Genomic DNA, 19,687 nt, shown 5'->3' with positions numbered 1-19,687 from the left:
GTAGTCGGCGTACACTGAGGGAGAATTTAGCAAGGCCAGTGCACCTAACCAGCACGTCTTTCGGACTGTGGGAGGAAACCGGAGAACCCGGAGGAAACCCACGCAGACATGGGGAGAACATGCAGACTCTGCACAGACAGTGACCCAAGCCGTGGGTCCCCGGCGCTGTGAGGCAGCTGTGCTAACCCCTGTGCCACCGTGTGTGTGTGTTTTGTTTTTAGCTGCAATGCCCTCCAGTCCCGGTGCTGGCTCTGCTGTTGGAAGAGATGCGGGGCCTGTGAGCCTCTTTCCCCATCCTGCCCTCAGGAACAAGTTTGTGCCCTTCAGAAGAGGAGTGAGGGGTTGGGAAGTGTGGTGATGGTGGGGTTAAATGATGTAAAGCTGACCCCCATGACAGGAATGTGAACCATTGTATTTTCCAGCGATTCTTTGGACCCATCCGGAAGGTACCGAAGGCTCTCGTCATTCTCCTCGTCCACTGAGCAAGCTATAAGAGACACTGTGAGTAGCAATGTATTCACTACTTCCCCACGCCCACCCCGAGCCAACCCACCCCCAGCCAAACCACTCCAGTATCCTCAGAATGATTTCCCCTCCCTCCCTTTCCACCAGGTATCACTCGGACTGTCTGTGTAAGTACTGTCATTGTGTATTATATTTGCTGGGTTGTTTCCTCTCTAACAATGCTGGTTCCTTTTAAGAGGACAGTTCCTTTGGGTACCTCCCAGAACAGCCCAATGTTGATGTTGGTTTTGATTTGATTTATTACTGTCACATATATTACCATACAATGAAAAGTATGGTTTCTTGCACACTATACAGACAAAACATCCTGTTCACAGAGAAGGAAAGGAGAGAGTGCAGAATGTAGTGTTACAGTCATAGCTAGGGTGTAGAGAAAGATCAACTTAGTGCAAGGTAAGTCCATTCAAAAGTCTGACAGCAGCAGGGAAGAAGCTGTTCTTGAGTTGGTTGGTATGTGTCCTCAGACTTTATCTTTTTCCTCCATAAGAACATAAGAAGTAGGAGCAGGAGTTGGCCATCTAGCCCTTCGAGCCTGCCCCGCCATTCAATAAGATCATGGCTGATCTGAAGTGGATCAGTTCCACTTTCCTGCCTGCTCCCCATAACCCTTAATTCCCTTATCGATCAGAAATCTATCTACCCGTGACTTAAATATATTCAACGAGGCAGCCTCCACCACTTCAACGGGCAGAGAATTCCAGAGATTCGCCACCCTCTGAGAGAAGTTCTCCCACGGAAGAAGGTGGAAGAGAGACTGTCTGGGGTGCGTGGGATCCTTAATTATGCTGGCTGCTTTGCCAAGGCAATGGGAAGTGTAGACAGAGTCAATGGATGGGAGGCTGGTCTGCGTGATGGATTGGACCACATTCACAACCTTTTGCAGTTTCTTGCGGTCTTGGGCAGAGCAGGAGCCCATACCAAGCTGTGATACAACCAGAAAGGGTGCTTTCTATGGTGCATCTGTAAAAGCCGATGAGAGTCGTAGCTGACATGCCAAATTTCCTTAGTCTGCTGAGAAAGTAGAGGCGTTGGTGGGCTTTCTTCACAGCCACAATATTTTTGAAGTTCAGGTACTGTTGTAGGAAACAAGGCAGCCAATTTAAGCACAGCAAGCTCCCACAGACAGCGATCATATAATGGCCAGATAATCCGGTTTTTGTCATGTTGGTTGAGGAATAAATATTGATTTGCAAGAACTCCCCTGCTCTTCTTTAGAATAATGGCATGGGTTTCTTTCACCTGAGGGAACAGATTGTTAATGCTTCATCTCAGAGGCCTCAGCTCTGAGAGTGCAGCACCCCCTCAGATCGGTGCTGGGAATCTCAGCCCAGACAATAGGCTCAGCTCTGTAGCCGTCTGGCTGAGATACCAGGTGAGGGTGCCACCCACTGAGCCAAGGCTGGTAGCTGTTTATTCCTAGGCCTATCTCACCATCGGGGAGTTGGGGTGAAAGTCACAATAGGTTGCAGTGATCTCTCCCTGATGGGCTGTAGTGACTGAACCTCGTTGCGATGGACACTGACACATTCCGTTCTCCTTTGCAGGGCTTTTGCTCGTGGGTATCAAACGTCTTCACAATGAAGTGAGTATCCGTCCTTCCCATCATTTCTAGAATGAAGCCTTTATTCCCTGATGAAATGGGGGGAGGGAGAAGTGCTGGTGCTGTTAGGTGATGCCTTGAGGTCCCTTCCTCACAGTGCCAGGGGCCTGGGTTCGATTCCCGGCCTTGGGTCACTGCCTGTGTGGAGTTTGCACGTCCTCCCCATGTCTGCGTGGGTTTCCTCTGGGTGCTCCGGTTTCCTCCCACGCTGCAAAGATGTATGGGCTAGATTGATTGGCCGTGCTAAATTGACCCTTAGTGTCCTGGGACGTGTAGGTTAGAGGGATTAGCGGGCTAAGTATGTTGTGTTATGGGCATTAGGGCCAAGGTGGGATTGTTGTCAGTGCAGGCTTGATGGGCTGAATGGCCCCCTTCTGCACTGTAGGGATTCTGTGATTCTGTAAATACCACCAGACAACACATAAACTTTGCTGAGGGCACACCGGTGGTGGGTGGGGGGATTGTGGGGATTAGAAAACCATAGCCAGTTGGGAAGCTCCCCTTTCAGGGGATGGCCGCCGGTGAAGGTAGAAGAGTTTTGGAGTAATTCCTCAGAACTGGAGTGTGGATGTCTACGGGAGGTCCAGCTCTTGGTGAAGATATTGGGGATAAGAACATAAGGACTAGGAGCAGGAATCGGCCATCTGGCCCCTCGAGCCTGCTCCGCCATTCAATAAGATCATGGCTGATCTTTTTGTGGACTCAGCTCCACTTACCCACCCGCTCACCATAACTCTTAATTCCTTTACTGTTCAAAAATGTATCTATCCTTGCCTTAAAAGCATTCAATAAGGTAGCCTCAACTGCTTCACTGGGCAGGAAATTCCACAGATTCACAACCCTTTGGGTGAAGAAGTTCCTCCTCAACTCAGTCCTAAATCTGCTCCCCCTTATTTTGAGGCCATTCCCCCTAGTTCTACTTTCACCTGCCAGTGGGAACAACTTCCCTGCTTCTATCTTATCGATCCCCTTCATAATTTTATATGTTTCTACAAGATCTCCCCTCATTCTTCTGAATTCCATTGAGTATAGCCCCAGTCTACTCAGTGTCTCCTCATAAGCCAACCCTCTCAACTCCAGAATCAACCTAGTGAATCTCCTCTGCACCCCCTCCAGTGCCAGTATATCCTTTCTCAAGTAAGGAGACCAAAACTGTACACAGTACTCCAGGTGTGGCCTCACCAGCACCTTATACAACTACAACATAACCTTGCTGTTTTTAAACTCCATCCCTCGAGCAATGAAGGACAAAATTCCATTTACCTTCTTAATTACCTGCTGCACCAGCAAACCAACTCCTTGAGATTCCTGCACAAGGACACCCAGGTCCCTCTGCACAGCAGCATGCTGCAATCTTTTACCATTTAAATAATAGTCCATTTTGCTGTTATTCCTACCAAAATGGACGACCTCACATTTACCAACATTGTGCTCCATCTGCCAGACCCTCAGCCACTCACTTACACTATCTATATCCCTGTGCAGACTTTCAGCGTCCTCTGCACACTTTGCTCTGCCACTCATCTTAGTGTCATCTGTGAATTTTGGCACACAACTCTAAATCATCTTTGTAAATTGTAAACAATCTCGAGAATGTAACATTGAAAGGAGGAAGGGGGTAAATGGAGATTTGTTACCATAACTGAAGGAAACGTAAAGTTTATTTATTACTCACAAGTTAACTTACGTTCACACCGCAATGAAGTTACTGTGAAAATCCCCTAGTCGCCACACTCAGGTGCCTGCTCAGGTACACTGAGGGAGAATTTAACATGGCCAATGCACCTAACCAGCATGGCTTTCAGATTGTGGGAGGATACCAGAGCACTTGGAGGAAACCCACGCAGACACGGGGAGAATGTGCAGACTCCACACAGACAGTGACCCAAGCCGGGAATCGAACCCGAGTTCCTGGCACTGTGAGGCAGCAGTGCTAACCACTGTGCCACCGTGGCATCATGGTCAAGCAGAAGGGACTGTGAAAGTCTCTCCCTTGTATCTGGTGTTGGTAAAATTGACCATGAGGCTTGTTGGTAACAATCCAGTTGGTTCACTGATGTTGGTTAGCGAAGGAAACCTGCCATCCTTTGCTAGTCTGGCCTGTATGTAGCTCTCGGCCTCAGTGCCAAGTGGTTGACCCCTGCCCTTGGAAGTCACTCAAGGAGAAGATCTCTCATCATCGTCTCAGGGGAAACTAGGCAATGAATGTCACTCCTTTCAACAATGCCAACACAGTGGCTTCATTGCAGCGTTAATGTGAGCCTGATAAAAAAAAAATGATTAATACATAAAGTACACTGACCATTACACGATGGTTAGCACCATGACAAAGCCATGGTCAGAGCCTTAAGCTCTGAGGAGCCTCGTGAAAGAGGGGAGATGTGGAGCAGTAAAAGTGGAACATTCCTGAGTGAGGGACTGTGACACTAAACGTTAAAGATGGTGATGGGGAGTTGGGGTACACAGGAGCTGGAAGAGCAATCAATGCATAGACCATTGGCTTTCTAAGGTGTGAGATTTCACATTCTTGTTCCCCCGGCATTAACTGGAGAGGCGGCTAGAGAGCTTCCATTGAACTAAGACTCATACCTCATGTAACTCGATGAGCGAGAGGCTTTCGTGAGATATGATAAGGGGCTTTGGGCACGGTGGGTCGTGCGAGGGCTGCTCTTGGATGTTGCTTCGAGAGTTGCCTAGTGCTTCACCTTGTTAGTGTACTCTTAAACTGGACCAACTGACGGGCAACACGACAGCTCAGTGACTATCACTGTCTGCTGTGCAGATACGTGGATTTGGGCCGGTGTCTGTGGGAGTTTGTGCATTCTCACCGTGCTCGCGTGGGTTTTCTCCGGGTGCTCCGGTTTCCTCCCACACCCCAGCTCTTCGGCTGATTGGTGTTAACAAATTGTCCCTAAATTAGACGTCCCTCAATCTGGTTATGGTTCCTTTATTGTGGAGTCCAATAGGCGTAGACAAAGGTCATAGGGAGAAGAGGGCACTCACAATGTTAAAATGGCGGTGTGGGCTCGTTGGGCTGAAGGGCCTGTTTCCCGTGCTGTGTTGTTCTTTGTTCTTTGGAAAGACAAGTCTGTCTTTATTTGTACTAGGATGTTCTCACTTACTCTGATGTGTTTCCTACAGGGACAGTGAGATACAAGAGCAGTGCGGAGATGATGCCATTCATTACCTGTCTTTCCAACGCCACCTCATCCTCTTCCTGGTCATAATAAGTGTCATGTCCGTAGCCATCATCTTACCCGTAAACCTGTCCGGAAGTTTGCTGGGTAGGTGAAGTTTAACCTGCAAATTCTCTTCCCAAACCCCTCCCTTTTATCAACTGAACAGCTTGGGGCTCTTTTCCTCTGGAAGAGAGAACGAAGAGGTGAGCTGGTAGAGGTCTTCAAATTTGTGTACGGATTCAATAGGCTAGGTGTACAGGAGACGTTCCCATTTGTGGGCAAAACCAAAAGATGTCCTTGCTCTCGAGGGAGAGCAGTGAAGGTTTACCAGGCTGACTCTGGGGATGGTGGGACTGATATATGAGGAGAGATTGGGGGAAAGGCAAATTGTGCGGAGGGTGTGGAGAGTCTGCAGAAGGATCTAGATAGGCTGGGCGAATGGGCCAGGAAATGGCAAATGGAATTTAATGTTGGCAAGTGTGAGGTGGTCCACTTTGGTAGGAAGAATGGTAGGAAGGACTATTACTTACGTGGCGAAAAACTGCAGCAGGCGACGGTGCAGAGGGACCTCGGGGTCCTTGTGCATGAGTCGCAAAAACCCAGCCTGCAGGTGCAGCAGGTGGTCAGGAAGGCGAATGGGATGCTGGCCTTCATAGCGAGGGGGATTGAATATAAAAGTAGGGAGGTCTTGCTGCAGCTGTATAGGGCATTGGTGAGGCCGCAGCTGGAGTACTGTGTGCAGTTTTGGGCGCCGCACCTGCGCAAGGATATTTTGGCCTTGGAGGGAGTGCAGAGGAGGTTTACTAGGCTGATACCGGAGTTGAGGGGATTGAGCTATGAGGAGAGGCTGAATAAACTAGGCTTGTACTCGTTAGAGTTTAGAAGAATGAGGGGAGATCTCATTGAGACGTATAAGATGATGAATGGGATGGATAAGATAGAGGTGGAGAGACTCTTCCCGCTCAGAAAGGACAGTAGGACTAGGGGGCACAGCCTCAAGATAAAGGGGAGGCGGTTTAGAACGGAGTTGAGGAGGAACTTCTTCACTCAAAGGGTGGTGAATCTCTGGAATTCTCTGCCCGTTGAAGTGGTGGAGGCTACCTCGCTAAATATTTTTAAGAAGCGGGTTGATGGGTTCTTGATAAGAGAGGGGATTAAGGGTTATGGGGAGAGGGCGGGAAAGTGGAACTGAGCCACAACAGATCAGCCATGATCTTATTGAATGGTGGGGCAGGCTCGAAGGGCTAGATGGCCTACTCCTGCTCCTATTTCTTATGTTCTTATGATTGACTAGGGTAATATTATTTTCGCTGGAGTTCAGACGAATGAGGGGGAATCTCATTGAGATTTATAAAATTCTAACAGGACTAGACAGGGTAGATGCAGGGAGGATATTCCCGATGGTGGGGGGAGTCCAGAACCAGGGGTCACAGTCTGAGGATTTGGGGTAGACCATTTAGGATGGAGCTGAGGAGATATTTCTTCACCCAAAGAGTGGTGAGCCTGTGGAATTCATTACCACAGGAAGTAGTTGATGTCAAAACATTGAATGTATTCAGGAGGCGGCTGGATATAGCACTTGGGGCAAATGGGATCAAAGGTAATGGGGAGAAAGCAGGACTAGGCTATTGAGTTGGACAATCGGCCATGATCGTGATGAATGGTGGAGCAGACTCGAAGGGCCAAATGGCCTCCTCCTGCTCCTATTTTCTGTGTTTCTATAAGTATAATATAGTTTCTCATAAAGTTTGATAGGGAATTTAGAGAAAGCTTCTCTAAACAAAGTGGTAGGAATGTGGAACGTAAGAAATAGGAGCTGGTTCAGGTCCTTTGAGGCTAATCCATTCATTAATATTATGACTTACTTTGTACCTCAACTCCACCGATCCCCATATCCCTTAATTTCTTTAATATCCCAAAACATATTGACGTCTGTCTTAAATAAACTCAACAACTGAGCATTCACACTGCCTGTGGGTGGGGAACTCCAAAGATTCACCACCATCTGTGTGAAGATCACCTCATCTCAGTCCCAGATGGTCAGCTCTTTATTCTGGGACAGTCGCCCCATGTTCTCGATCCCCTATTCAGGGGAGATATTTTTGCAGCATCTTGGATTCGAACCAGGTTCTGAGAACATTAACTGAGCTTCTGGATTAATAACCTAGCAATAATGCCACTAACTAAGAAGGGAGGCCGTCACCTCCCTTATTAGTTTGGTAATCTTAATCCAAGCTAATAGATCATCGCCAACACAACAAATCCTCACCTTGTGTAGTCGCCTTTTGAGGTGGTCCCTTATCAAATGCCGCTGAGTTAATTTGGTATTGTTTATTTAGTAGGATGCTGAAAGATGTCCCTTATCCAACGCCTTTTAGAAACCCAAATACCAGTACATCCACTTGTTCCCCTTTAAGCACACTAACCTGTCAGCTTTAAGCATATAAGTGCCAGTTTTACGCAGCAGTAATGCTCTTGCCTCGTGTCAGAAGGTCATGTAAAACATAGAACATTACGGCACAGTACAGGCCCTTCGGCCCTCAATGTTGTCCTGAGCTATGTCCAATCCCAAGATCAAGCTACTCCATGTGTTCAAACTCCCATTCTGGAAGGTTTTAGATTTGATTTTTAGTTTGTGTGGAATTGATCCAGGCTAAAGGTCCCCTTCAGCGCTGAAGGAGTGCCCACTGTCAAAGAACAAAGAACAAAAACAGCCCGGGAAACAGGCCCTTCGGCCCAACGAGCCCGCGCCGCCATTTTAACATTACCAGTTCCCCCCTCCAGCCCTGACCCTTATCTATGCTTATGGCACTCCACATTGAGGGAAACTCATTTAGGGACAATTTATTACACCCTTCCAGGGTGGGTGTGGTGGTAAAATTCCAGCAACTTTCATTTATCCGAGACAAACTGAGACCCTGTCAGAGGCGACTGCAAAAGATCCAATTCAGAGAAGATCGAGAGAGTTGTCCTGGTCAATATTTGTACCTCTACCAACTCTTAGTAACAGATAATCTTGTTGTTATCAGTTTGTCACCTTTCCTTCCACTATCATGGTGAGTGCACTGCCAAAAAGAGCTTTGAGAAGAGTTACGGTAGTATCGGCATTGTTACTGCACGGATAATCCAGAGGCCTGGGGGAACTCATGATTCTGAGGAATGAATTCCGATCCCATTTCAGGAACTGAAATTGAATTACTGTAATGGTTAAATCACTGAATCCCTATAGTGCAGAAGGAGGCCATTCGGCCCATCAAGTTTGCACCACCCCTGAGTGGAACATTCCATCCCCCTACCCCATCTCCACAACCTGGAACACCCACTACAGGTAACTAAACACTAGGGGCAACTTAATATGGCTAACCTCCAGGCTGGAATCGAACCCACGTTCGCTGGTGCTGTGGGGCAGCAGTTCTAACTGCTGTGCCATCGTCCTGCCCAGTAAATCTGGAATAAAAAGCTAGTGTTAATAATGGTGACTGTGAAACTAACCCATCTGCTTCAGAATGTGCTGTAAGGAAGGAAGAGTCACTGTCTGTATGGAGTTTGCACATTCTCCCTGTGTCTGCGTGGGTTTCCTCCGGGTGCTCCGGTTTCTTCCCACCATCCAAAGATGTGCGAGTTAGGTGGATTGGCCATGGTAAATTGCCCCTTAGTATCAGGGGGAATTAGCTAGGGTAAATGCAAGGAGTTGTGTGGATAGGGCCTGGGTGGGATTGTGGTTGGCGCAGACTCGATGGGCTGAATGGCCTCCTTCTGCACTGTAGGGATTCTACGATTCTTTGATAATTCAGTGAAATCTGTGTGGCCTATGTGTGACTCGGCTATGGGGGCTGACTCTTAACTGTCCCTGAAAAGGCCTCGCAAGCTGCTCACTCAAGATAGCCCACCACCCCACCTTCCCAGGGACAACTGGGGATGAGCAACAGAGACTGGTCTTACCAGTGATGCCCACTCCCCATGAATGAATGGGACGGCATGGTAGCACAGTGGTTAGCACTGCGGCTTCAAAGCTCCTGGGTCCCAGGTTCGATTCCCGGCTGGGGTCACTGTCTGTGTGGAGTTTGCACATTCTCCCCGTGTCTGTGCGGGTTTCCTCTGGGTGCTCTGGTTTCCCCCCACAGTCCAAAGATGTGCGGGTTAGGTTGATTGGCCATGCTAAAATTGCCCCTTAGTGTCCAGGGATGTGTAGGTTAGAGGGATTAGTGGGTATAATATGTAGGGATATGGGGGTAGGACCTGGGTGGGATTGTGTTTGCTGCAGACTCGATGGGCCGAAGGGCCTCTTTCTGCACTGTAGGGTCTATGATTCTATGGATTAAAAGTACTTCATGGGCTGCAAAGGGCTTTGGGACATCCTGAGATTGTGAAAAGTGCTACTGTGGCTACAAGAGTAGGTCAGAGGAATACTGGGACGAGTAACTCACTTCCTGACTCCCCAAAGCCTATCCACCACCTACATGTCAGGAGTGTGATGGAAAACTCCCCACTTGTCTGGATGCTGCAGCTCCAACAGCAGCTCAAGAAGCTCGACACCACCCAGGACAGAGCAGCTCACTGGATTGGCACCCCATCTACAAACCTTCAATCGCTCCACCACCCATGCTCAGTAGCAGCAGTGTGTTCTATCTACAAGATGCACTGCAGCAATTCACCAAAGATCCTTAGACAGCACCTTCCAAACCCATGACCACTTCCATCTAAAAGGACAAGGGCAGCAGAGACCTGGGATACCACCACCTGCAAGTCCCCCTCCAAGCCACTCACCATCCTGACTTGGAAATATATAGTTGTTCCTTCTCAGTCACTGGGTCACAATCCTGGAATCCCCTCCCTAATGGCATTGTGAGTTAACACACAGAACATGGACTGCAGAGATTCAAGAAGGCAGCTCACCAGCACCTTCTCGAGGGCAATTAGGCATGGGTAATAAACGCTGGCCAGCGATGCCCACGAATGAATCAACATACTGCAGGTTCTTCTGTGAACATCTCCTTGCGTTTGTGCAGGATAACGATAGTAATGATTGGTGTCGGTCTAGTTAATGGTGTTCACTACAATCCATTGTATGTGTCTGAGATGTGACGGAACGCTGTTAAAAAAAAATGCTTATTTTCTTCAACCCACAGATCGAAATCCTGAAAGTTTTGGAAGAACGACAATTGGGAATGTAAAGATTGAGTAAGTGTGGAGTTGGGACTGAACGTGGATAATGGTGTGTGTTGGGTGGTATCAGTTAGGCCTATTGCCTTTACATTCAGTGGGTGGTGGAGGTCATTTTTTACCTGTGAACTCTGACACTGACTGTTCATAGGCTATTCCACTATGAAGGGAAGTGCTGTCGCCAAATCCATCGGGAAGATCTAAGCACAAGTGATCTTATCAAAGTGGATAAGTGGATGGGTAATTCTGGAAGATCAGAGACCAGGGCACGGGGACTTTGGTTATAAATAGTTAAGGGCAAATTTAGGACTGATGTTCAGAAGTGCCTTTTCCAACACGGAGTGATCAAGATCGAACATATACTGCCTGATGGAATATTGGGAGCAGAAGCCTTGGAATTGTTTATTGATCAATTGAATGGTGAATGAGAGGGACATCCTGGATGCTTGAACTAAGATGAGCCGAATGACCTCTCTCATCTTGTGTACTGAGTCTGTTTATAATTACAATGGGGAAAAAAACTAATCTCCCTCCCCTCCCTGAAACCTGCTGAGATCAACTTAGTCCACACAGACTAAAGATCTAATCTCGCTCGGGCGAGATTGTAAAATCCCACCCGAGGACAGTGGAGATCTCCGTTTTGGGAACCTCGCCCGCCCTGGAGGTGGTAGGTTTCCAGCCTTTGTGTCTAGACAATAGTTCATCATCCCCTCTTTCAATGTGTGTCCTGAGACATGGATGGCAATGGAAAAGCAGTATCTTTATTACCTTTCTCTGGATGACCAGAGTGCATTAAAAGCTAATACTTAAAATCTGGAGTCATAGGGGAGGCAGGGGAGGTATTATCGCTAGACTATCAATCCAGAAATTCTGCTAATACTCTGGGGACCCGGGTTCGAATCCCACCACGACAGATGGTGGAATTTGAATTCAATCAAAAAATATCTGGAATTAAGAATCTACTGATGGCCTACAAAACCATTGTCGGTTGTCGGAAAAACCCCTCTGGTTCACTAATGTCCTTTAGGGAAGGAAATTTACTGTCCTTACCCAATCTGGCCTACACGTGACTCCAGAGCCACAGCAATGTGGTTGACTCTTAACTGTCCTCAGGCAACTAGGGACGGGCAATAAATGCTACCAAATAAACCTGTTGGACTTTAACCTGTTGTTGTGAGACTTATTACTGTGTTTACCCCAGTCCGATGCTGGCATCTCCACATCAATAAATGCTGGCCAATCCACGACACCCATGTCCCACAAATGAATGAAAAATTCATTTGATATTAAGGCCATTGTCTGGTCTAGCCCGTACTTCTGAATTCAGTTTCTCAATATGCTGATATGTGATATGAAGACATGACCTCTGGGTTTGTTAGTCTCGGATTACCAAACGCAAACTGGTTCAGTTTCCTGCTGCTAATCACTGTCTGCTGCCACCTGGTGGAAATTGCCTGCACCTTCAGCAAAGAAAGGATTTTAATAAAGATTTACAAGCTCCCCAGTGTTTATCACAACAAAGATTTACAGATCTTGATATTGTCAATTCTGCCATGTATAGGCTGTAAGCCTCTTGCCAGCCCTGTATAGATCCTAGTCCTGCTGCCAATTCCAAATATAGGCCCTAGAGTTCCACCAGATCTGCCATGTGTAGGCCCTAGGCTTCTGCCAGGCCTGCCATGTATAGGCTGTAGGGTTCTGCCAAGCCTGCCATGGATATGCCTTAGGCTTCTGCCAAGCCTGCCATGGATATGCCTTAGGCTTCTGCCAGGCCTGCCATGTGTAGGCCCTAGGCTTCTGCCAGGCCTGCCGTGTATAGGCCCTAGGCTTCTGCCAGGCCTGCCGTGTATTGGCCCTAGGCTTCTGCCAGGCCTGCTGTGTATAGGCCCTAGGCTTCTGCCAGGCCTGCTGTGTATAGGCCCAAGGCCTTCTGCCAGGCCTGCCATGGATAGGCCCAAGGCCTTCTGCCAGGCCTGCCATGGATAAGAACATAAGAACATAAGAACATAAGAAATAGGAGCAGGAGTAGGCCATCTAGCCCTTCGAGCCTGCCCCGCCATTCAATAAGACTGTTGTGGCTCAGTTCCACTTTCCGGCCCTCTCCCCATAACCCTTAATCCCCTCTCTTATCAAAAACCCATCAACCCGCTTCTTAAAAATATTTAGCGAGGCAGCCTCCACCACTTCAACGGGCAGAGAATTCCAGAGATTCACCACCCTTTGAGTGAAGAAGTTCCTCCTCAACTCCGTTCTAAACCGCCTCCCCTTTATCTTGAGGCTGTGCCCCCTAGTCCTACTGTCTTTTTTGAGCGGGAAGAGTCTCTCCACCTCTATCCTATCCATCCCATTCATCATCTTATACGTCTCAATGAGATCTCCCCTCATTCTTCTAAACTCTAACGAGTACAAGCCTAGTTTATTCAGCCTCTCCTCATAGCTCAATCCCCTCAACTCCGGTATCAGCCTAGTAAACCTCCTCTGCACTCCCTCCAGGGCCAAAATATCCTTGCGCAGGTGCGGCGCCCAAAACTGCACACAGTACTCCAGCTGCGGCCTCACCAATGCCCTATACAGCTGCAGCAAGACCTCCCTACTTTTATATTCAATCCCCCTCGCTATGAAGGCCAGCATCCCATTCGCCTTCCTGACCACCTGCTGCACCTGCAAGCTGGGTTTTTGCGACTCATGCACAAGGACCTAGGATAGGCCCTAGGCTTCTGCCAGGCCTGTCATGGATAGGCCTAAGGCTTCTGCCAGCCCTGCCGTGTATAGGCCTAAGGCTTCTGCCAGCCCTGCCGTGTATAGATCCTAGTCCGGCTGCCAGTTCTAAGTATAGGCCTTAAGCTTCTGCCTGGCCAACCATGTATAGATCCCAGACCTGCTGCCAGTTCCCATGTGTAAGCCCTTGGCCTGGTGTCAGATCTGATGTGGATCAGTCTAATTTTTGCACCTAGAAATGACCGTGTGTCTGAAATGTGATGATTTCAATGGTGTGAATTCTTTTTTGTGTTGCAGCAATAACTTACTGTGGGTTCACACTATTTTTGGAGTGATCTATCTTCTCCTCACCATCCTAGTTCTGAGGCACCACATCTCCAGTATACACTACAGTGAGGATGATGTGGTAAGTTCATGTTTTCAACTCCATCGCTTTCAGCCCCTCATCCTCCCAAGGGCCTGTCTCTGATGTTTTAAATGCTCAAAATCTTTGACCAGACTCAGAACTGTGTGGTCTCATAGAGCCACAGAATCTTTGCAGTACAGGAGGCCATTCGGCCAAGCAAGTCCTCACTGGGAGCACGGTGGCACAGTGGTTAGCACTGAGGCCTCACAGAGCCAGGGACCCGGGTTCGATTCGCTTGGGTCACTGTCTGTTTGGAGTTTGCACGTTCTCCCAGTGTCTGCCTGGGTTTCCTCTGGGTGCTCCAGTTTCCTCCCACAGTCTGAAGATATGCAGGTTGGGTTAATTGGCCATGCTAAATTGCCCCTTTCTATTAGGGGGATTAGCTGGGTAAGTATAGAACAAAGAACAATGAACAACACAGCACGGGAAACAGGCCCTTCGGCCCAACGAGCCCACGCCGCCATTTTAACATTATGAGTGCCCTCCTCTACCCATGATCTTTGTCTACACCTATTGGAGAAGATGGAGGGAAGACTAATTTAGGGACAATTTGTTACAAGTATGCCCAAGTATGTGTGGTAATGGGGATAGGGCCTGGGTGGGATTGCTGTTGTTGCAGGTTCGATGGGCCGAATGGTCTCCTTCTGTCCTGTAGGGGTTCTATGACTTGCCGAAAGAGCATCCCTGTAACCCCATACATGTACCCTGCTAATTCCCCTGACCTACACATCTTTGGATACTAAGGGGCAATTTAGCACGGCCAATTCACCTAACCTACACATTTTTGGACTGTGGGAGAAAACCGGAGCACCTGGAGGAAACCTGCGCAGACACTGGGGGGAGAGTCCACACAAACAGTGACCCGAGGTAGTAGTTGAACCCGGGCGCTAACCACTGTGCCACCCTGTGGACTGCCAGTGTTGGCTGTATAAGATATCCTGGGCAGGATTCTCTAACCTTGTCCACCCTGCTGCAAGTCAGAAGGGGGAATTTGGCATTCAGGTTTCTGGTGGCAAAACCAATTATATAACTGGCTGGTGTGGAAACTGGAAAGGCTACAAGCAGAAGGTGAACATGCCGAGTGCTGCAGGCAGCAAGGAGGCTCAGTTCGGGCATTCAACTGCTGTCTTTACCCAAGGTCAGCCATTGCATTTTTAGGAGCCCAATCTCCACCGGTTGGTTACATGGACTCCTGTTAGCGTGATAGACTTGAGCTGTTCATCCAGGTAGTGGATCTCCAATAGGTCACAGAGATATGGGTCATTCCTGTAAATAGCCAGTGTGTACAATTCTAAAAGTGACTGGCACCCACTTTTCTCCAGTTCCAGAGAGCTCACCATTGCATCCAAGCATCCCCATTCATCACTACCTGCTTTCTTGATATCCTGGAGTGGGATACACCCACCTCGCTGGTTCTGTAGATATCCTGGAGTGGGATACACCCACCTCGCTGGTTCGGTAGTTATCCTGGAGTGGGATACACCCACCTCGCTGGTTCTGTAGTTATCCTGGAGTGGGATACACCCACCTCGCTGGTTCTGTAGATATCCTGGAGTGGGATACACCCACCTCGCTGGTTCTGTAGATATCCTGGAGTGGGATACGCCCACCTCGCTGGTTCTGTAGATATCCTGGAGTGGGATACGCCCACCTCGCTGGTTCTGTAGTTATCCTGGAGTGGGATACACCCACCTCGCTGGTTCTGTAGCTATCCCGGAGTGGGATACACCCACCTCGCTGGTTCTGTAGTTATCCCGGAGTGGGATACACCCACCTCGCTGGTTCTGTAGTTATCCCGGAGTGGGATACACCCACCTCGCTGGTTCTGTAGATATCCCGGAGTGGGATACACCCACCTCGCTGGTTCTGTAGTTATCCCGGAGTGGGATACACCCACCTCGCTGGTTCTGTAGATATCCCGGAGTGGGATACACCCACCTCGCTGGTTCTGTAGTTATCCCGGAGTGGGATACACCCACCTCGCTGGTTCTGTAGTTATACCGGAGTGGGATACACCCACCTCGCTGGTTCTGTAGTTATCCTGGAGTGGGATACACCCACCTCGCTGGTTCTGTAGTTATCCTGGAGTGGGATACACCCACCTCGCTGGTTCTGTAGATATCCTGGAGTGGGATACACCCACCTCGCTGGTTCTGTAGATATCCCGGAGTGGGATACGCCCACCTCGCTGGTTCTGTAGTTATCCCGGAGTGGGATACGCCCACCTCGCTGGTTCTGTAGATATCCCGGAGTGGGATACGCCCACCTCGCTGGTTCTGTAGATATCCCGGAGTGGGATACACCCACCTCGCTGGTTCTGTAGATATCCCGGAGTGGGATACACCCACCTCGCTGGTTCTGTAGATATCCCGGAGTGGGATACACCCACCTCGCTGGTTCTGTAGATATCCCGGAGTGGGATACACCCACCTCGCTGGTTCTGTAGATATCCCGGAGTGGGATACACCCACCTCGCTGGTTCTGTAGATATCCCGGAGTGGGATACACCCACCTCGCTGGTTCTGTAGATATCCCGGAGTGGGATACACCCACCTCGCTGGTTCTGTAGATATCCCGGAGTGGGATACACCCACCTCGCTGGTTCTGTAGATATCCCGGAGTGGGATACACCCACCTCGCTGGTTCTGTAGTTATACTGGAGTGGGATACACCCACCTCGCTGGTTCTGTAGTTATACTGGAGTGGGATACACCCACCTCGCTGGTTCTGTAGTTATCCTGGAGTGGGATACACCCCCCTCGCTGGTTCTGTAGTTATCCCGGAGTGGGATACACCCACCTCGCTGGTTCTGTAGTTATCCCGGAGTGGGATACACCCACCTCGCTGGTTCTGTAGTTATCCCGGAGTGGGATACACCCACCTCGCTGGTTCTGTAGTTATCCCGGAGTGGGATACACCCACCTCGCTGGTTCTGTAGTTATCCCGGAGTGGGATACACCCACCTCGCTGGTTCTGTAGTTATCCCGGAGTGGGATACACCCCCCTCGCTGGTTCTGTAGTTATCCCGGAGTGGGATACACCCACCTCGCTGGTTCTGTAGTTATCCCGGAGTGGGATACACCCACCTCGCTGGTTCTGTAGTTATCCCGGAGTGGGATACACCCCCCTCGCTGGTTCTGTAGTTATCCCGGAGTGGGATACACCCCCCTCGCTGGTTCTGTAGTTATCCCGGAGTGGGATACACCCACCTCGCTGGTTCTGTAGATATCCTGGAGTGGGATACACCCACCTCGCTGGTTCTGTAGTTATCCCGGAGTGGGATACACCCACCTCGCTGGTTCTGTAGATATCCCGGAGTGGGATACACCCACCTCGCTGGTTCTGTAGTTATCCTGGAGTGGGATACACCCACCTCGCTGGTTCTGTAGATATCCCGGAGTGGGATACACCCACCTCGCTGGTTCTGTAGATATCCCGGAGTGGGATACACCCACCTCGCTGGTTCTGTAGATATCCCGGAGTGGGATACACCCACCTCGCTGGTTCTGTAGATATACTGGAGTGGGATACACCCACCTCGCTGGTTCTGTAGATATCCCGGAGTGGGATACACCCACCTCGCTGGTTCTGTAGATATCCCGGAGTGGGATACGCCCACCTCGCTGGTTCTGTAGCTATCCCGGAGTGGGATACACCCACCTCGCTGGGTCTGTAGTTATACTGGAGTGGGATACACCCACCTCGCTGGTTCTGTAGTTATCCCGGAGTGGGATACACCCCCCTCGCTGGTTCTGTAGTTATCCCGGAGTGGGATACACCCACCTCGCTGGGTCTGTAGTTATACTGGAGTGGGATACACCCACCTCGCTGGTTCTGTAGATATCCCGGAGTGGGATACACCCCCCTCGCTGGGTCTGTAGTTATACTGGAGTGGGATACACCCACCTCGCTGGGTCTGTAGTTATACTGGAGTGGGATACACCCACCTCGCTGGGTCTGTAGTTATACTGGAGTGGGATACACCCACCTCGCTGGTTCTGTAGTTATCCCGGAGTGGGATACACCCACCTCGCTGGTTCTGTAGTTATCCCGGAGTGGGATACACCCCCCTCGCTGGTTCTGTAGCTATCCCGGAGTGGGATACACCCACCTCGCTGGGTCTGTAGTTATACTGGAGTGGGATACACCCCCCTCGCTGGTTCTGTAGCTATCCCGGAGTGGGATACACCCACCTCGCTGGTTCTGTAGCTATCACGGAGCTGAGGGCAGTGGAAATATGGAACGCAGAGACCCCCTGAGGCCATGGCACCCAGTGGGAAGCCTGCTAAATGGCCTCGGTAGGAGTGCAGTGGGCTGGGAGTATCACCCCCAAGATGCAGACAGCTCCAGGTCACTTTAGTGGCTGATAGCAGCTTCCCCATCAGGGTGATAATTCTATCACTCCAGTTCCAGAGAGCTCACCATTGCATACAAGCCACTTCCCCATTCATCACCTCGCTGGTGATGATGGAGCAGGAGAAAAGAATGCTGTGTACGTGTGTGTGTGTGTGTGTGTGTGTATCTATCCGTGTGTGTGTGTGTCTATCTGTGTGTGTCTCTTTTTTAATTATTTATTAGTGTCACAAATAAGGCTTACATTAACACTGCAATGAAGTTACTGTGAAATTCCCCTAGTTGTCACACTCCAGCGCCTGTTCAGGTCAATGCACCTAACCAGCTCGTCTTTCAGAATGTGGGAGGAAACTGGAGCACCCGGAGGAAACCCACGCAGACACAGGGAGGCTGTGCAGACTCTACACAGTGACCCAAGCTGGTAATTGAACCTTTGCTGTGAGGCAGCAGTGCCAACCAGTATTCCACCATGTCACCTATCTGTGTGTGTGTGTGAGTGTGTCTGTCTGTGTGTGAGTGTTTGAGTGTGTCTGTGTCTGTGTGTGAGTGTTTGAGTGTGTCTGTGTCTGTGTGTGTGTGTTTGAGTGTGTCTGTGTGTGTCTGTGTCTGTGTGTGAGTGTTTGAGTGTGTCTGTGTGTGTGTGTGTGTGAGTGTTTGAGTGTGTGTGTGTGAGTGTTTGAGTGTGTCTGTGTGTGAGTGTTTGAGTGTGTCTGTGTGTGTCTGTGTGTGAGTGTTTGAGTGTGTCTGTGTGTGAGTGTTTGAGTGTGTCTGTGTGTGAGTGTTTGAGTGTGTCTGTGTGTGAGTGTTTGAGTGTGTCTGTGTGTGAGTGTTTGAGTGTGTCTGTGTGTGAGTGTTTGAGTGTGTCTGTGTGTGTGTGTGAGTGTTTGAGTGTGTCTGTGTGTGTGTTTGAGTGTGTCTGTGTCTGTGTGTGAGTGTTTGAGTGTGTCTGTGTGTGAGTGAGTGTGTGTGTGAGTGTTTGAGTGTGTCTGTGTGTGTGTGTGTGTGAGTGTTTGAGTGTGTCTGTGTGTGTGTGTGTATGAGTGTTTGAGTGTGTCTGTGTGTGTGTTTGAGTGTGTCTGTGTGTGTGTTTGAGTGTGTCTGTGTGTGTCTGTGTCTGTGTGTGAGTGTTTGAGTGTGTCTGTGTGTGTGTTTGAGTGTGTCTGTGTGTGTGTTTGATTGTGTCTGTGTGTGAGTGTTTGAGTGTGTCTGTGTGTGTCTGTGTCTGTGTGTGAGTGTTTGAGTGTGTCTGTGTGTGTTTGAGTGTGTCTGTGTGTGAGTGTTTGAGTGTGTCTGTGTGTGTGTGAGTGTTTGAGTGTGTCAGTGTTTGAGTGTGTCTGTGTGTGTGTGAGTGTTTGAGTGTGTCTGTGTCTGTGTGTGTGTTTGAGTGTGTCTGTGTGTGTGTGAGTGTTTGAGTGTGTCTGTGTGTGTGTGAGTGTTTGAGTGTGTCTGTGTCTGTGTGTGTGTTTGAGTGTGTCTGTGTGTGTGTGAGTGTTTGAGTGTGTCTGCATGTGTCTTGTGTGTGAGTGTTTGTGTGTGTCTGTGTGTGAGTGTGTGTCTGTGTGGGTATATGTGGCTGACGGATAAAGTAGTTGGAGTGAAGGGTCTGGTCTGGTGGCACAGTGGTTAGCTCTGCTGCCTCACAGCATCAGTGACATGGGTTCGATTCCCGGCTTGGGTCACTGTGTCTGTGTGGAATCTGCACATTCTCCCCGTGTCTGTGTGGGTTGCCTCCGGGTGCTCCGG

The 19,687-nt window shown here is 49.4% G+C and overlaps 1 protein-coding gene across 1 annotated transcript in view; it reads left to right on the top strand.

The window, feature by feature from the left end:
• LOC145345237 (mechanosensitive cation channel TMEM63B-like) overlaps positions 1-19,687 on the top strand; it is an 87,731-nt gene that overhangs the window by 28,524 nt on the left and 39,520 nt on the right. Inside the window, 5 exon segments of the mRNA XM_080193020.1 lie at positions 423-501; positions 2,070-2,107; positions 5,267-5,409; positions 10,434-10,485; positions 13,483-13,591. Coding sequence (XP_080049146.1) covers positions 423-501; positions 2,070-2,107; positions 5,267-5,409; positions 10,434-10,485; positions 13,483-13,591 — 421 coding nt within the window.

The sequence above is a fragment of the Carcharhinus amblyrhynchos genome, chromosome 7 (assembly GCF_965287045.1).
Source record: "Carcharhinus amblyrhynchos chromosome 7, sCarAmb.v2.hapA, whole genome shotgun sequence".
In the NCBI taxonomy this organism is placed as follows: Eukaryota; Metazoa; Chordata; class Chondrichthyes; order Carcharhiniformes; family Carcharhinidae; genus Carcharhinus; species Carcharhinus amblyrhynchos.
The sequence above is the reverse complement of the archived record's forward strand: the minus strand, read 5'-3'. Positions and strand labels throughout refer to the sequence as shown.